The 18,868-nt window shown below is 37.4% G+C and overlaps 1 protein-coding gene across 1 annotated transcript in view; it reads left to right on the top strand.

Moving 5' to 3' along the window:
- Positions 1-7,573: 7,573 nt before the first annotated feature.
- SLC16A1 (solute carrier family 16 (monocarboxylate transporter), member 1) overlaps positions 7,574-18,868 on the top strand; it is a 12,269-nt gene continuing 974 nt past the window's right edge. The window contains exons 1-3 of the mRNA XM_006895707.1: positions 7,574-7,835; positions 10,966-11,109; positions 14,176-15,042. Of these exons, the coding sequence (XP_006895769.1) occupies positions 7,619-7,835; positions 10,966-11,109; positions 14,176-15,042 (1,228 nt within the window). The 5' untranslated portion in view covers positions 7,574-7,618. The remainder of the gene's footprint in view (positions 7,836-10,965; positions 11,110-14,175; positions 15,043-18,868) is intronic.

Here is an 18,868-nt window from a genome sequence, read left to right on the forward strand (position 1 = left end):
TTGCTTGCTGTTCTGTTAAATTTTGCTATTTTGACTGGGGTGAGATGATATCTCATAGTTGTTTTAATTTGCATCTCTCTTAGGGCTAGGGATTTTGAGCATTTCTTCATGTGCTTGTTAGCCATCTGAATGTCGTCTTCGGTGAAGTGTTGTTACAGTTTTTTAATCCAGGCGTTCTTTTCACAAAAAATCAACTCTTTTTCCTTTTTTGGTTTTTTTTTTTTAAGTTGTGGTTTTTTAAATTTTATTCATTTCAATGAACATTTATAGAGAAGAAATCAACTCTTAAATAGCTTTTCTATTGTTTTTTAATCTAGAAATTTTAACCTGTAAATATTTTCTTCCCTACGTTGTAGACAAGTGAAATGTTCCAGGACCAAACAACACCCGAAACAATCTTTTTAAAACATTTTAAAAGAGGTTATTTTCTAAATAGTCAGGTTTATATGTAAACTAAAATCATATACCTCTCTTTTTTTAAGTTTAGTTTTTCCAAAAGCTCCTTTTCCCCACCTACAAAAGAAAGATATGTTTCCCGTTCATCCTTAGTATCAGCCTGTGGTGCCCTAAGCTATCACAATCTCTGAGGCTTCTCCAGAATGCATAGTCTGAGAGTATGTCTTATAGGTCAGAAATATTAGAGGAGATGAGACCTTAATTTCTTTTGGATCACAAATGCCTGTCTTCTGTCTGCTTTCTAAATTAGAATTAGCAGTGACTTTGACAGAAATCTATTTTCCTTGACTGGTTTGAAAATGATGGTTAGAGCCATTTGATTTGATTATATGGCAAGTGTATTCCAGAAATTGAATGGACTAAATCCTTAGGGCCAGAATATGACAACTATATTTCAAAGATTTATGGTAACCATTATGCTTACTATAAAGAAAGTATTAGTACAAAGATAGGGAAGAAAGGCATTTAGAAAAAGAGACTCTGAAATTTGTACTACAATGAAAGGAAGCCAAAACAAGGGGAAGAAATGCTAAAAATACGAGAGATGAACAAAAGGTTGTAAAGGGCAGCTTGAGAAGACAAAGGCTTTATAATGAAATGTACAAAGAACTGAGTTAGAAAACCAAAAAGGAATAACCCACTTTACATTTCTCAAGCTGAAAGGACTGAAAAGAAAAAAATTCAAGCCTCAAATTGAAATAATGAGAGATTCTGTGTGTAAAACATTGAATGAGCAGGAAACATCAAAAGAAGGAATATAATATAATCATTGTACCAAAAGAAAGAGATTTTTTTTAATTGTTATTTTAGTGAAAGTTTCTAGAAAGGTTGAATTTTTTTTTTTTTTTAAATTTTTGTGTGAGTGTACCGTCAAATTAGATCTGACTGGTACAGGAGGAGATTGTCCCTCCTTTCCCGGCAGAGCATCTGGTGGATTCGAACCGTGAGCCTCTGGGATTGTAGTTGCAGCTCCTTGCCCACTAGGCCACCAGAGCTCCCCAGAAAGGTTGACTTTTGATTCACTCATTGTTGCACATTTTCCTCCTAAAGAAGAGTGTGGAAGGAGAGACATCATTGCTGATGTCAGATGAGTACACCAGAAATACTTGTGTTTGCATTGCAAAACCTACACATAGACCAAGAAGCAATTGTCCAAATAGAAAAAGGGGAAAAGGTTCAAAATCAGGAAAGGTGAGTGTTAGGATTGTATAATTTTTTCCAATACCTATTGAATCTCTTTGCCAAATAAATAAATTACTCCAGAAACTGGACCATTTGAAGAAAAATGCAGCATCAAGATTAGAGGAGGACTCAGCAACCTACATTAAGCACCTTGTAGGTTCTCAGTTCTTTCAAGCCATACCAACTCTGAGGATAATTAATGGGAGTTGACCAGACAGAGAGGGAACTGAAGTGCCAGATGCTAAGATTCAAGAAGTGTGATATAATACTCATAAAGAGCTCATAAAGCCTTGGACATCAGGCTCCAGGAGCTTCCTGGTTGTTGAGTCTCTGCGGAGGATAATGTATCTCCTTCCGAGACTAGAGCGAGGGCTGCATGGTGGAGGGGACCTGGGGGAGGGTTTGTAAAACAATGAAAGAATCTTTTCTTTTACTTTTCTATACTTTTTGGACTCATGTACTTATAACTTGTTAGTCAAATTTGTGTCTTCTAGGTTGCAACACCCCCATGATACATCTTCAAGGATATGAACATGTACAGCCAAGCACAATCAATAAGAGTGCATCTAAATTCCAAAATCAATCTCCATAATAGTCTATGTGTTTCCTACTGCCAAAGGGGCCCTTTAGAGTAGTGAGACAAGATCTTCACCCTGAAACCCACAGCGTCCCTTTTCAGCAGGAAGTAGCTAAGAGAATACGCCGTCCCCTTTTCCTTATGACTCAGGGTGAAGTCTCTCTCAGGGAAGAGTGATAGGGAATGGCAAAGGATACACTGACAAAGAAGATTAATCAGAACTGGCTTTGACAAGCACTGTGGCATTTGGACAAGAACAAACTGGGAGGAGGGTAGAGAGAATAGTGCAACAATGAATGAGTGGAAGCCCAAAATCTCTGTAAATGTTTATGAAAATTAATAAAATATAATTATAATTAAAAAAAAAAAACAACAAAGTAATAAGAAGTTAAAAAAAAAAATGTATCTCCTTCCCCATGGAAGCCTCACCATGTGACATACCTCCCACTTTGCTCACCCCCCTCACCTTATATATATTGGGTTTTGTTGATACAAAGCTATAGTAAGTGTGGTACACTTTCTGTGAATTCTTTGAGTCATTCCAGCAACATATAGAACCCAAAGGAGCCGAGGAAGCCTGACATGGAGGATGTTGTTGGAACCACTAAGTTTGTGGCCAGCCTCCCCTACCCATTGCCTACTGGCTAGGTATGAGAGAAAGGGGCTAGATCAACAGCTGGGGTTTGAACAGAATAGAAAAGGGAAGAAGAGATTTCCATAGAGCACAACAGGTGTAGAGTGATACGATCAACTAACATAATTTGGCACCAGAAATAATACCCATAGTCTCTCTGGACTGATGTGCACAGTTGGTGCCACGGACAGGATTCATCAGAGGATACTAAATGACCTATGATCTTTCTAAGATTTTCTCCACTTACATTACTGAATTTTCTGGTATATGTAAAACATGCTACATTTCAATTGTCTTCACATGTTGTTGTTAATCTTTCCCCGTGGTGGCCCCATTTACAAGGGGACAGAATTCTATTTATTGCCCTGTACTTTCCCTATGATTAGTTTTGACTTAAAGTATTCTATATAAGGAGCTCTGATGGCCTAGTAGTAAGAAGCTGCACTGCATTCCCAAAAGCACATGGTTCTAATCCACCAGTTCCCCCGTGGGAAAAGGATAACTGTTTCCTCCCATGTGATTGACTGCCTCTGGAAACCCACTGGAGGGTCAGCTATGAGTCGGTTCCAACTTGACTATACACAGGAACAATTATGATTCATATGGTTTTCAATGGCTAATTTTTGGAACTAGATCAACAGACATTTCTTCTTGGTCTTAGTCTGGAATCTGGAAGCTCCAGTGCCATAGTAAAATGCAGACTACTGCTGACAGATGGTGTCTGTGCATCAGATGCATTGAGAATAAAAACCAGTTCCCTTACCGAAAGTGAGAATTCTACCATTTAACCACCAGTGCCTTTGTAAATGTGCTTAGCAGTTTGACATGGCTGCTGCATCAGAGTGTGTGATAAGTTTTTCTCTATCATTGACTATACAGGTTACCCTTGAACTCCAAAACTATACAGTTTTGAACTGAACTGGCCCGTTTATATGAGATTTTATTGTTTCCTATTACTGTTGCCACCATAGCATAGGGAATTAATCCAAAGACTATGCCCATGGTGATTCAAGTCCACCAGCAGCTCCACAGGACAGGGATGGACTGTATACTCCCTTGCAATTTACAGCCTCAATACCCAGTGAAAAGCCAGCTGTGATTTGGTTCCAACTCAATTGCAGTAAGTTGCAGTGAGCTCAAGCGTTGCTAATCATCTTTGCCAGAGCAGTTCTCTGCAAGGGAGCTGTTCACCTAAATGTTAGCTCCGCACTGTGCTTTAAGTAGATACTGGATCAAAACACTTAAGCTTATTATTCAAGGGTAAGCCCTCACAGTTCAAACCTGGTGTTTTTCTCAGGTCAACTGTAAATTAGCCTCAGATTCTCAACTGTGTGGGGGGAGCATGCCCCTAGCCACTGCATTGTTAAAGGGTATTAAAAGGTAAAATAAGAGTAAATATAAATATAAAATAATAATAAGATTAAATAATAGTCTTTGAGTTCCTGGAGGGTTTTTGTTTACTGTTACCTGATTTTTCAACATAAATAGTTGAACCTCTAGAATCCAGATTTGCCCAGTGAATTTTATCATTTCTCATTGCATCTCAGTCTTATTTTCTCTGACCTGAGGTCTCTGGGGAAAGTCGTGAGCCTCTCAAGGAACTTTGGAGGAAGTCTCACCTTCTGGAGGAATCTGAAGTGTGTCTAGACCCTTTGTTGTGGCATTACTCTGTTAGGAGGTTTTTGTAATTCTCACTGAAAGTGTTCATGCATGTGTATGTATTATGTGTGTGTTTTTAGGGTCTGAGAATTTAAAATTTTGAGGTCCATTTAAATGACTGACAGAGAAGCTCTTAATGCATTTTTTAAACTTTATTTTATATTGGTTTATATACCTTGTGTTTCATTTATACATTGTGTTTCACATGATTGTTCTCATGTATTTTCTGAAATTAATTACAATTGACCTATGCCCACTATTACCTGATCTTTTCAGGCCCCCATTGGATTCTTCTTAATTCTTTCACCCCTCCTCCCTCTGTCTACAGAATTCTTTAGCTCTGTGATTTCCATGCTCCCCACTCTCAACCCCCAGCCTCCACCTTCTCCATTTGGACATTTATACACATCTTACTAGTAATCCTTCTATTTTTACAATAATATTGTTATATGGTGTTTGTCCTTATGAGACTGAGTTGTTCACTCAGCATAATGATCTCTAGACTCCCATGTTGCATAGTATTTTTCAAAATCATTGCTCCTGAGTGCTGCATATTATCCCATTGTGTGAATGTACATCAGTTTCTCAGTCCATTTGTTTGTTTGTTCATAGACTTTTGAGCACCGTTTCCATTTTCTTGCTATTGTGAATAATGTAGCTATGAAAATCGGTGTACAAATATCCATTTGTGACTCAGTTTTCTTTTCTTTGGGGTATATTCCTAGCAGTGGAGTAGTGGGTCATACGGAATGTTTATGTTCAGCTTTTTAAGGAAATTCTTTACAGAGTGGTTGTACCATTTTACAATCCCACCAACAGTGTACCAATCTTTCTCCATCCTTTACAACCTTTTTTGCTTTGTGTATTTTTCTTTTACTTACAGTAAGTATTGGTACTGCTAAGTGGTAAGACATTAACAATGCATTTTAACTTTTAAAACAAAACAAAACACAGAAGCCTAATTTTTAAAGTGATAAATTTACAGATGAAGTCATAGAACACTGTGAACGCCACAAAATGAAGTTACGTAGTAGCACAAATACAAATGTGGAATAGCTTAGTCATGTTCCGTTTGTGAACAGTAATCAAATTTCAGGAAAACTGCACTGACCATTGTATTTTGTAGTTCAGTGTCTAATATATACACATACAAAACCCCCAAACCCACTGCTGTCAAGTTGGTTCTGACACACAGAGGCCCCCCTCAGTCATGTTTCCATGGTCATAAATGTTTCCTGGAGGAAACTGCCCATTCCCCTCCCTCTGGGCAACTAGTGATTCAAACTCCCCACGTTTCGGTTAACAGCCCCATATATCACACCCTGTGCCACTACAGTATAGACATAGACAAGTAGCAATTCCATGATTTGGGCAAGAGTTCACACCCCCTTAAAAAGGGTCTGTACATTTATAAAATGTGTTTTAAAGGCTTAATTTATGTCCATATGCAAGTAAACTTTTACTGTCAAAAATTCATTGCTGTCAAGTCAGTTTGACTCATTGTGACCCTTCATCAGTGTTCTAAGGCTATAACTCGTAACAAGGAGACTCTGGTGGAGTAGTCTGTAGGTAGTTACACTGTTAACCCAAAGGAGGCTCCTTTCTGGCATTTCAGATCCACCAGCATCTGTGAGGGCTTAAAATGAGCAGTGTTCTCCTGTGCTACTCTCATCCTCAGAAGACCCACTGGGGGCTCAGCTATCAGTCAGTTCCTACTCAACAGCAATGAGATAATGATGAAATTGTCACAAGACACTGCCCATCTTTCTCCCTGGGAGAGCTTCATGAGAAGATAATGCTCATTCCCTTCACTCCTTGCCATAATCTAACAAGACATTTTCTAACCATACTATTCACTGAACTAGGTGACTTGAAGTTCTCTAAAACAAGGATCTTTTAAAATCAGAGTTCAGTTTGTCAATTTAACTTTATAGTTAATTATGGATGTCAAGCTGCTGTCAGAACTAATCAAAGCTGACTTTCCAGAGGGTGTTTAGAGGCTGTAAATCACATGGGAGAAGATTGTCCATCTTTCTCCTGTGAAGCAGTTCAATTTGAAACATGTGCCTTTGGATGAGCGGCTCCTTAACACTAGACCCTAGGACTCCCTTAACTGTATAGAGTAGTTGTTATTTAGGATCTTGTGATACCGCTTAAACTCTCATTGGCATAAAGTCAGAACTGCATCATAGCAGGCCCTTCACAGGAGGCTGTCAATTGCCTGGCAGAAGACTGCCCATTTTTCTCCTGGAGCTTGTGGTGGTTTCTAGCTACCACAAAGTGCTGCTTTTTACTACACCCCCAGAGCTCTGGAGGATTGAGTCAATTAATTATCAGATCTGCCTGTTAAGTGAGGCTTATATGTGTTTATTATGATCTGTCTTGCTACATACATATCTAGTGAATTAGGTACTTCCTAACATAAATCAGCCCATAAACCAGAGAAAATAAAGGGAGGATAAGTAGAAAATAATGTGTTTTTAGAAAGGGAAGCTATGAAAACCTGCTGCAGGATCAGCTATGAGCTGGTGGTTCTGACTTGGTCGCACAAAGCAACTACGGTATTGTAATGTGGAGAGCTCTGGTGGCCTAGTGGTAAGAAGCTGTGCTGTAATCCCAAAGGCACATGGTTCAAATCCACCTATTGCTTCATAGGAGAAGGATGAGCATTGTGCGCCCTTGTGATTTACTGTCCCTGAAAACTCGCTGGAGGGTCAGCTGTAATAAGTCTGAACTGACTCAACAGCACAAAACAACAGGGTAATTAATAGCAAGAATTATACTTATAAAAACAGTAGGCATATTTCAATACTTGTATGTACACTACTGTGTACCAAAAATTTATGGAGAAGAATTTATTTTGACACACTTACTGAGAAACTTCCTTCAAGTTGCTAAACCATTATATGCCAGAACTCTTAGATATTTCTTTTTTTCCTCTGTTAATGTTCTCTGAAAATACTGGCTATTAGAAGTAACACTGAAAAACAGTTACTTCAGATAGAGAATAAGAAGTTTTATGAGATTACTATTATTGACATATTGTTTTCATTTTATATTCTTCAGGTATTTTGATTTACACTGCATTTTGAAATTTATCTTCACTTACAATGCCACCAGCAATTGGAGGTCCAGTTGGATACACCCCCCCAGATGGAGGCTGGGGATGGGCAGTGGTTGTTGGAGCTTTCATTTCCATCGGCTTCTCTTACGCATTTCCCAAGTCTATTACTGTGTTCTTCAAAGAAATTGAGGGTATATTCAATGCCACTACCAGTGAAGTATCTTGGATATCCTCAATCATGTTGGCTGTTATGTATGCTGGAGGTAAGTAACCACTAAGGCCTGATTTTTTAATTGCCGTTAAATAACCAAGGGATCTCTTATTAAGTAACTGAACATTTGTTATCTCTGATCCAGTGAGATGTTTTGAAATCTTATTTCTGGAAGCTTTGTGTAACATTTAGAGTTAAATTTGTCATTGTCTTGACAATTCTTCCTTATGGAAGATCTTGCTGTTTGTTCCACTGTAATAATAATCTGAAACAGAAATGAGAAATTGTGATACCCTGATTTGATCCAGCTTAAGTATTTAGCTAAAAACTTTTAAATCGTAACATCAAAATAACCAGTTACTCTTTTTATTGCTGTCTGTTTGATACTGAATATAAATTTTCTTTTTTATTTATTAATTTTATTATTTGTGTGTGTACTGTTAAATCAGATCTGACTGGTACAGGAGGAGATTGTCCCTCTTTCCCCGGCGGAGCATCTTCTGGATTCGAACCATGTGCCTCTGGGATTGCAGTGTAGCTTCTTGCCACTAGGCCACCGGAGCTCCCCCTGAATATAAATATATTTTAAATACTATTGGAAGTACTAAAATAAATCAAGCTAAACGGAATAGCTTAAAGCTTCAGGCAAGAGCTTTTCATGGTATTAGACTTCTAGAATAGAGTAAACCCTCCCTTTATTCATTATTATGAGTCCAAAAGCCTTTCCGCTTACAGCCAAACAGTTAAGCTTTGTCATTTTTTATTCTCTCTTCTGTTTACCGTATTGTAAAGGAAATAAAGTAAGTTGTTTACATCATTTAAAATTGTTTCATTTTGGAACATCAAATCGCAGTTTAACTTATAAATGCCATAACACTTAAAAATGTATACTTGCTTAGCTACCAGAGATTCTAAAGTCAAATGTATTTATTTACTGAGACTAATGATGTGTCATGTTGACTATTTAGCCAACATTTACAGTGGGTTTTGGTGGAAATTTAGTACCTAGATTATTCTCATGTAGCTCTTTAATAGAATCCCACTTACCAATTACAAATTACTTAGCCCTGGACGGCAACACTTATGACAGATTCAGCCAGTATTTCTTGAGCCCAATGTATGATCGTGTTTAGCACTGTGTTAAATGCTGTGAGTGACTGAGAACACTGATCTTGATCCCAGCCTTTCTGTAGTTTATAGTAAAATAGGAATGAGTAATTGAAGTCATAAATGAATTAAGTACACGATTTAATTGCACAGAACAAACAGGTAACCTGGTTTCTTTGAAGAGAGAAACTGAGTAGTTAAGAAAGCGGATCGAATGAAGACTTTTTCCCCTCCACTGTGTAGCTTTATTTTTTGCTTTTAAAGTTGAAACAGATACTTGTTTTGTGAAATTCATACTTTTTTTGAAGAACCTAAAAGTTAGAATTTATTTATACACACATATAATATACATACATACACTCAAAAAATTCTCACTGCTATCGAGTCAGAAGCAGCTCACCACTGACCTCCAACAAGTTTGCAGAGACTGTAAATTGCACAGGAAGACATTCTACCCATCCTTCCTCAGAACAGCTGGTGGATTCAAACCACCTGCTTTTGAATTGGCAGAGCAGCTCCTCACCACTGGGCCACCAGAATTGTATGTGTATGTATGTACACACGCACACATTTAAAAAACTATTTTGACGATAACTAGTTTTCGAGAGCCAGTGATTTGGGGGGCTATCCAGAGGCTATGTATCTTTAAACTGACTGAAAATCAGAGGTTTACATGCTGAAATTTATTGCTGCTATAGTGTGAGAACCTCTTGAGTTTTGCCTCAAAAGTAAGTGATGTCAGTTGTGCTAATTGCACATGACATTTTCTTTTGGGGAAACAGTTCCTTTTTTGTCCTTACCCATTGAGATACTAAGAAAACTAGTACATTTCTCTGCATTTGTTATGTTATTGTTGTTAAGTGCTGTACAACTCAGAGCGCCCCTATGAACAACAGATCTGAACTCTATCCTATCCTGCACCTCCTTATCATCCCTGACACATTTAAGGATTTGTTATAATCGGCCTATAAATTGGACCTATTTCTATTTTTAATGAGAGCTAATTGGGGTCATCCTTCCTGAAATAACTCTGAAAGACAAAATGCCTGTTACAAATCTTTGTGGCAGATTTTTATAAAGTGAGTGATTTTATTTTGATTGGCTTCTAAATGTTAAGTCTCTTAAGAAGTGCCACTTCCACAGCTGTAACCCTCCATGTACACTAGAGCTATACCCTAAACATGAATATGTTGCTTCTGTTTTCTTTATTGTTTGTTGATTTGTTTTGTCATTAATAACTTGGGTCTGATATAGATGCTAATCCTCATTAGAGTGTAAATTCCTTTTTTTTTGTAGGATTATCAGAGGAGATAAAATCTTTGAGTGGTATAAAACGTTAATTTACTCAGCTTTGAACTTAAAGGTTAAAGGTTTGAGTCCATTTAAAGAACCCTTGAAAAAAGCCCTGACATCTACTTCATACTGACCAGTTAGTGGAAAATCCCATGGACTCGGCATAATACACTACAACAGAACAAAGAACGGGACCTTCTCATTAGATGCAGAAAAGGCATTCAGGAAAATACAGCGTCTTTTCTTGATTAGAAACTCAGAAAAAGAAGACTAAAAGATAAATTCTTCATCATGATTAAGAGCATTTATGAAAAGCTAACACCTAACATTATACTCAATGGTGAAAACTATGGAATGGGAGTTTTACTTGCGGTCAACTGGTTTGGTTTTGTTTATTGGGAGAGTAAGTTAGTTGCTTATTTTTTTGTTCACATTTGAGTTTTTTGAGTCTGGATTTTTTTTTAACATGAAAGTATAAATTGATGTATGTTTTTTGTTCCATAGCAGTATATTATAACACTTTTGGTTTAAAATTTCACACTGCAAATTTTATAGCATTAACTTCCACTTTTTTAGTCTACAGTATCGCATTACTTTGACCTTGTAATTCTGATTTCTTTTTTACCAACATCTGTCTTGCTGGAGTTTTCAGAGGCTTTAAAGCATATTTTTCATTGTATAAATACCATCATTGTATGCAAGGAATCATTTAATTCTAGGACACATGTTCAATTCAATGCCAGAAACATCTCGATATAATTATGATCCCTTTTATCTCTCAGGTCCAATCAGCAGTATCCTGGTGAATAAATATGGCAGTCGCCCAATCATGATTCTTGGTGGCTGCCTGTCAGGCTGTGGATTGGTTGCAGCTTCTTTCTGTAACACTGTAAAGGAACTTTATGTGTGTGTTGGAGTCATTGGAGGTGAGTTGCTACTGATTTGTTTGCAGTCATTAATTTATTACTTCTATTTCATCTGTCAGACATTTTGCATGGAATTACCTTCTTAGAGAAATTATTGGCTTATTGAAGAACAACTTAACTCTTTGTTGTGGGGTCAGACTGACTCATAACTGACTAACCCTCTAGTAGGTTTTTAGAGGCTTTAAATTGTATAGGAGGAGATTACCCATTCTTTTCCAAGGAGCAGCTGGTAAATTCACACCACCTACCTTTGGGTTGGGTAGGCCACCTGAGAGAGTTACAGGTAAATTCAAACAAAGTTCATTGTATGTTGTATGAATGAGTTGAAAAGAAAGTTATCCTACAAATAGGCAGTGGTTATAGATAAAAAGTATTCATAAAATAATTATTGTTAACATTTTGATGGATATCCTTCCATTTTATGTTTGTAAAAACACACATATAACCTTTTTTTAAAAAAAAATCCAAAGGAGTCAGGTTATATTTATTTGTTGTTGGGTGTTTTTTGTTTTGTTTTCCAGGATATGTTTTATATATATATGTTGGGGCTTTGTGTGTATTTATATAATTTTTTTTCCCACAAAATGCCTGTTGACAATTTTTATATGTTCTTTTTTTATTGATAGAAGAATAATGTATAATAACTGCATATACTGTTATCTTTTTGCATGAGATGCAGTTCTTTTTCCCATTAGGAAGTCATTAAATGTTCTCCTGAGATAGCGTGAATGCCAGGCATTCCTATCCTAGTTAAGAAGATTAAGAAAAAAACAAAAAGCCTCTCCTTTCCATTAGGTTTCCAAGGCTATAAATCTTAAAGGGGAGGAGACTACTCATGTTTCTCCCTCAGAGCTGCCATTCGATTTGAACTGAAGGTACTCAGCTTCTTAGTGCAACACACTATGGGCTGTACCACCACATGGTCACTTAATAAGTTAGAACATGGGGCTTGTTAGCAATGTTTAGCTACAAAGAAAACAAAATGACATTTGAAAGAGCCCTGTTAGCATAAAATGTAACTACCAACTATGGCTGCCACTTTCCTTCAATGGAATCTTTGCCACTCCCCTCCCCAGAGGTCAGGCCAATAATGTGAGTCTTTTTCTTTCACCAGCTCCCACCTTCACATGAGTCCCATCTTTACTCTGTCAGGTATATCCCAAAACCCTCCAAAAATAACAAACATTCCAGTTACTAGAAATTTCCAAGAGATTAGAATTTACATCTCTGCTGGCTTAGTGGTAAGGAGTTTCACTACCAATCCAAAGGCCCTTGATTCATATCCACAAGCTGATTTGAGGGAGAAAGTCTTCTCTCAGTGATTTACCTCTGGAAAACCTATTGGGAGGTCAGCTATGAATCAGTTCAACTCTGTGGTGCATACCAACAGTTCCTTAGATAAAATAGGTTAAGTGTTGGATTGCTAACTGAAAGGTCAACAGTTTGAACTCAGAGGGAGAAAGATAAGACAGTTGTTTCCTTCTAATATTTATAATGTCAGAAACTCAATGGAGGAAGCAACCTGACAGCAATGAATTTTTAAAACTAAAAATTCATAGAATTCTTTTTCTGTTTATAAGAATGTTCATATAATGGAAGAAAATGTGAATATTTGTGACTTTTTGGTTTTGGTAACAAGTTAAAATATAAAGTGGTTTTCAAAACATCATTTGTTTCGTGTATTTTGATAAACATTAGTACCAGCTTCCATTTCCAAACAGCAGTAACACAGTTTGTGGAATTGGAAGAAAAAAATTCTGTGATTGTTGACAGGAATTATGTTATAAATGCAAAGAAGATTAAATATGAGAAAAAAATTTTCTAAAAGAATAAAATATACTTTAAAGTCATTCTACCCAGGGCTTTTAACCAATCCATTCCTGTTGTTAGATCCTTGCTGAGAATTTTCATTTCCACCTCAGAAAGTGAACAAGAATCTTACCAGATCCCTAGCTAAACTTAGGTATAGAGAAGAATCACCTGGAATTCTAATTAAACTGTCGATTCTGACTCATTCTACTGGGGATGGAAATGAGAATTCTTAGAGGTGGGGCGGATAGACAGTCTAGATCCAGAATGCACCATTTTGATGCTCTACTCCTAAAATAGAATCTACTGGTATTTTTATTGGAGTCACATTAATACATTAATTTGGAGATTATTGACATCTCTGTAGTGCTCTATTTTATTATCCCGTTAACATTGTGTATGTGTTTCATTTTTAATTCTCTGGCCTTTCAGGAAAGTGTCATGATTTTAGCTACATAATTTGCACATTTTAAAATAACTGAGGTTATAATGACAGGAATAATTTACTATTGCACTTATTTATAATTTACTAACCCTCTACTTGGTGATCATCTGCTTATAATAGTCTTTCAGGTAATTTTCCTATGTTTGTCAGTTTTCAAGTATTCACCTTCAAATAGTACAAACAATTCCTGATAGCTCATAGTGATTGAACATTTACTACCTCCCAGGCACTGGTCTGAGTGCTTGATGAAATCACTGGTAGCACAGTGGTCAGGTACCCCACTTTTAACCTGTCAGTGGTTTGAACCCACCAGGGACTCCTTGGGAGAAGAGATGGAAATGCTGTGGGGAGGTTCTGCTCTGTCCCGCGGGTAATACTAGTGTTGACATCAACGTGATGGCAGTGGGATTGTGTCTCGTGGTCCAATGATTCATTCTAACCAGAAGGTCAATTGCTTGAACCCACCAGCATCTCAGGAGAAAGATGAAGCAGTTGGCTTCCATAATAAAGACTGCGAGGCAAAGGAACAGTTGTGGTTTGTCCTGTGGGGTCACCCTGAGTCAGGATGGGTTTGCTTTTGCTTCACATTTCAGAGTTTACTTTTTTTAAGAGCTTGTATTTTTTTTTTTTCTTATGAAAGAGCTTGTATTTTTAAACTGCGATACAGTGTGGCACATAAAGATGACTCTTGTCTCTTTTCCATTATTTATACCTCTTCTTTTAGATTAGTTGTTTTTTGTTTTTGTTTTTGTTTTTTGTCAAAGTTGATTCCTCTGTTCATCTATTACAGTTGATTATTTTCTCCTCCGCAGGCCTTGGACTTGCCTTCAACTTGAATCCAGCTCTGACCATGATTGGCAAGTATTTCTACAAGAAACGACCACTGGCTAATGGACTGGCCATGGCAGGCAGCCCTGTGTTCCTCTCTACCCTGGCTCCCCTCAATCAGGCTTTCTTTGGTATCTTTGGCTGGAGAGGAAGTTTTCTAATTCTTGGCGGCTTACTACTAAACTGCTGCGTAGCTGGATCTCTGATGCGACCCATAGGGCCCACACCAACTAAGGAAAAGAAAACTAAGTCTAAAGAATCCCTTCAGGAAGCTGGGAAATCTGATGGGAAAAAAAGTGCAGGTGATGCGAATACAGATCTTATTGGAGGAAGCCCTAAACAGGAGAAACAATCATTCTTCCAAACAATTAACAAGTTCCTTGACTTATCCCTTTTTAGTCACAGAGGCTTTTTGCTTTACCTCTCTGGTAATGTGCTTATGTTTTTTGGATTATTTACACCTTTGGTCTTTCTCAGTAATTATGGCAAGAGTAAGCATTACTCTAGTGAGAAGTCAGCCTTCCTTCTTTCCATTCTGGCTTTTGTTGACATGGTTGCCAGACCTTCCATGGGACTTGTAGCCAACACAAAGTGGATAAGGCCCCGTGTTCAGTATTTCTTTGCAGCTTCTGTAATTGCAAATGGAGTGTGTCATATGCTAGCACCTCTGGCCAACAACTACATTGAATTCTGCATCTATGCGGGATTCTTTGGCTTTGCATTTGGATGGCTCAGCTCAGTATTGTTTGAAACACTGATGGACCTCATTGGACCCCAGAGGTTCTCTAGCGCCGTGGGACTGGTGACCATAGTGGAATGCTGTCCTGTCCTCCTGGGACCACCAATTTTAGGTACAGTATATACCCCTTTCTCTGTGGTTCTTTTATCATTTAATAGGTATTCAGGATTGAGGAGGTTAGAGAAAACCAGAAATCCGTAAACTACTTGATAGCTGAGAGCAAATTTCGTATCTTCCTGTGGTTGTGGCACAATATTTGGTACAGTGTAACCATTCAACTTCTTACAGAATCTGCTTCAGTTGAACCAACAAGTCAAAGGGATTTCAAATATTACAAAATTCTTGCTTTTAAAGCAGTTTTTCTCTTCATAAAATTAATATTCTTAAAAGAGCTCTTGTAGACTAATAAGTAAGAAGTTGTGCTGCCGACCCCAAAGATGGGACGTTCAAACCTCCCAGCTTCTCTATGGGAGAAAGATGGGCAATTTCCTCCTGTGAGATTTACAGCTTGGGAAACCCACTGGAGGGTCAGCTGTGAGTTGATTTCAACTCTGTGTCACTGAACAACAACAAAAATGTGTAAAAAATGACTACCTTTAAAGTACTGATGATGATTTAATGATAGTTTACCTCAGTGGTAGTAAAATGATAACAATAGCTGTTACCTGAAGTTCACAGTGTATCAGTGACTGATTTATTTTTTACATGCCCTTAAGTTTTTCACCCATAATCATGTGACAGAGTAAAACCACACCACAGAGTTTTCTAGACTGGTGGCACAGTGGGTAAGCATTCAGTGGTCAACAGAAAAGTGTGTGACTCACACCCACCAGTGGCTCTGGAGGATAAATAAAAATCTATAAAGTTTATAGCCCAAGAGATCCTATCGGGAAGGTCGGCTTTGTCATAGAGTAAGTGTGAGTCAGAATTGCCTCAAAAGCACACAGCAGTTGCTAAGCCTTTCCCTTCGAGGGTATTTGGTAGGTCAAACTGCCAGCCTTTCCATTAGCAGCTAAGCACCTTCCAAAAGTACTATGCAGGGCCTGTGCCACCAGGGCTCCTTGGGACTTCTGTAGCCACTTAGGTAGCCTGTTACATTGTCACCAGCTGATGAGTATGAATTAGAATCTCTAATGAAATCAGAGACCTTTGTAAAGATAAAATAATTTGCCCAAGATCACATGGTTAGTAAGTGCATATATAATTTGGGGACTATTCTCTAAAGAAAGGTACCAAGTACTTCACATTCTATAGCTCAGTATATAACATAAATTTGACACTCCTTGTGGACTTGATTTATGATTTGGGGAGTAAATAAGGACACACCAAAGACTCAAACCTTTCTTTTTTCTTTTGTTTTTTTCTACTTTTCATTGTAGTTTGGGTGAAAGTTTACAAAGCAAATTCATTTTTCATTCAACAGTTTATCTACATTTTAGTTGCCAGCATTGGTTTCAGTCCTCATAATGTAACAGTGCTCTCTCTTCCCTTCCTCCCTCTTCCTTGTTCTTATTCGTCCTTCTTTCCTGCTCCTTCCTGACTCCTCAACTTGATTTTTGTGCCAACGTTGCCTTCTTGGTGTTATTTGGTTTATGTTCTGATGAGTATGTTCCTCTCTGATGATTATGTTCCTCTCTGATGCTCTTATTCCATTTAGAGCCCTATCTGTTGTTTGACTGAAAGTTGATCTCTAGGGGTGGTTTAACTTCTAGGCTTAAAGGCTTTTGCCAGTCTTTGTCCAATAAGTCAGGGTGTTTCATGATCTTACAACCTAAATTCTTAACAAATAAATGGATAATTAAACTATGGTACATATACACATTTAGTGGAATACCTGAACACTAAAAGCATACCAAAAGAATCTATGAAACTTCTCATAACATAATTAACCTAAATGAAGTTACACTGAGTAAAATAGTAGGTTAATCATAAAAGGATAGATATTGTATGAGACTACTACTACCAAAAGTCAAGAAAAGGTTTATGCATAGAAACATTCTTTGATGATTACTAAGGAGGGGAGCGCAGGGGAAATCATTAACTAGAGAATAAACACGAATGAACTTGGGTGAAAGGGAAGGGAATATACAATAAGGGAGAAGTCAGAACAACATGACTAAGGCAAAGAAAAACACTGGGTGCTACATGAGAATAAAGACCACAAAGATAAACACTATTAGATACACAATCCTACAAAAACAGTAGTAACAAGCAATGACCTATGAGTAGATAACATAGATATACATGCAAACTGAATGGTTGCAGGAAGGTAAATGAGAGTTCCTCTACAAATCTATATGTGACAGCCTATTTTTACACATGGATTTATTTGTATGTGCCAACATTGTCTTTTTTTTTTAATTTTTTTATTGTATTTTTTTTTATTATTATTTACCAACATTGTCTTTTGATGCCTTGTTTCTTCTTTCCCATACCTAGTGGCCAAGTCCTGACATTTTTACCTCCTAAATTTCTAACATGTCTACTTTTTCTCTTTTCCAGCTACCATCTTTATCCAAAGCCTCCATCTCTTATCTGAACTGTTCTAGGAATCTAATTCATCTATCTTTATCCACTCAAACTTGCTCCTTTCCATCAAGTCAGAACTGATTCATAGCTGTCCCTCCAGGATGGGGAGGAAATTGCCCATCTTTCTCCTGTGGAGCAGCTGATGAATTCAAACTGCAAGAGAGGCCTTCTAGATTGTGCCACCAAAGCTCACCTCCACCCAAAACTGATAGCAAAATTGTCTTTGCTAATCAGATTTGCCAATTGATTGACACCCTCCAGTGTTTTCCCATTGCTGCTGTTGTGTGCTGTCGAATCAGAACTCATAGCTGACCTGATTTAGAAAACACTATGAAATAATTTTTAATTGATTACCTAACTTCCGTGTCAAGTCCTGGGTGCAGAATTTTGAGATTTTATTCCTTGAAATCCTGCTTAATGTTGTGTGTGTGTAGGTGCTATGGAGTAGGAACTGCTGAGAGCTGGCCCTCCAGCAGGTTTGCAAACTACATGGGAGGAAATTGCCCATCTCACTCCAGCATCCTGCCTTTGAGTTGGCAGCACATTTCCTTACCCACTAGGCTACTTCATAATTTGAAGAGATGCTAATAAAATTTACTGTAAGAAAAGTTTCATAGCCAAAAGAAAAGTTTAAAAACATCCCATTAAATAAATTTCTTTACTATAGGACCTTGCACACATTTTAACGTACTAATGTACATTGTAGATCTTTAAAATAATACAGTATGCCACTTCCCAGATTTACCTGAACTTTGAAATGTTAGAGAGGTATCCTGTACAGTGATAAGGATACAGGCTTGAGTTAAGCTTTCTAGATTTAAAACAGGAAAGTTTATACTGGTTACTTCCTCACTTTGTGACCTTGGGCAAAATTACTTCAATTTTTGTGCTTCATTTTTTATAGCTGTCTGTTGTTAGCATTAAACATTTAGAATAGTGGAAAACTATTAGTGTTGGTTAATTTTTAAGCAAAGGTCAAGTGTTGATAGGAATATGCTTTGGGATCTGCTGATGTCTGAAAAAGAGCTTTGACCCACAGCAAGGAAATACCTCTTAAACCTCCCCCACCCACCCCCCTTTGTGTAATGAGAGACTTGATTTTTGGTGATCTCTAGGTCTTTCTGAATACAAATTTGCCAAGGTTTAATTTAATTATTGTCCAGCTTTTAAAAATAGCAAGGTACTCAAGGCCATCCAGAATCAGTGTGACATTATAAATAGGATTGGATCATTTTTAGCAATTCCTTTTTAGACTAACTTGTCATTTGTGGACTCTTCTTTTTTTTTTATTTTATTAAATTTTATTAGTTTTAATGAACATTTACAGGGATTTTGGGTTTTCATTCCTTCATTACTGCACCATTTTCTCTACCCTCCTCCCCAGTTTGTTCTTCTTCCCCGCCATCCGA

The sequence above is a fragment of the Elephantulus edwardii genome, unplaced genomic scaffold (genome assembly GCF_000299155.1).
Source record: "Elephantulus edwardii isolate Elephantulus edwardi_28Jun2011 unplaced genomic scaffold, EleEdw1.0 scaffold00174, whole genome shotgun sequence".
Classification (NCBI taxonomy): domain Eukaryota; kingdom Metazoa; phylum Chordata; class Mammalia; order Macroscelidea; family Macroscelididae; genus Elephantulus; species Elephantulus edwardii.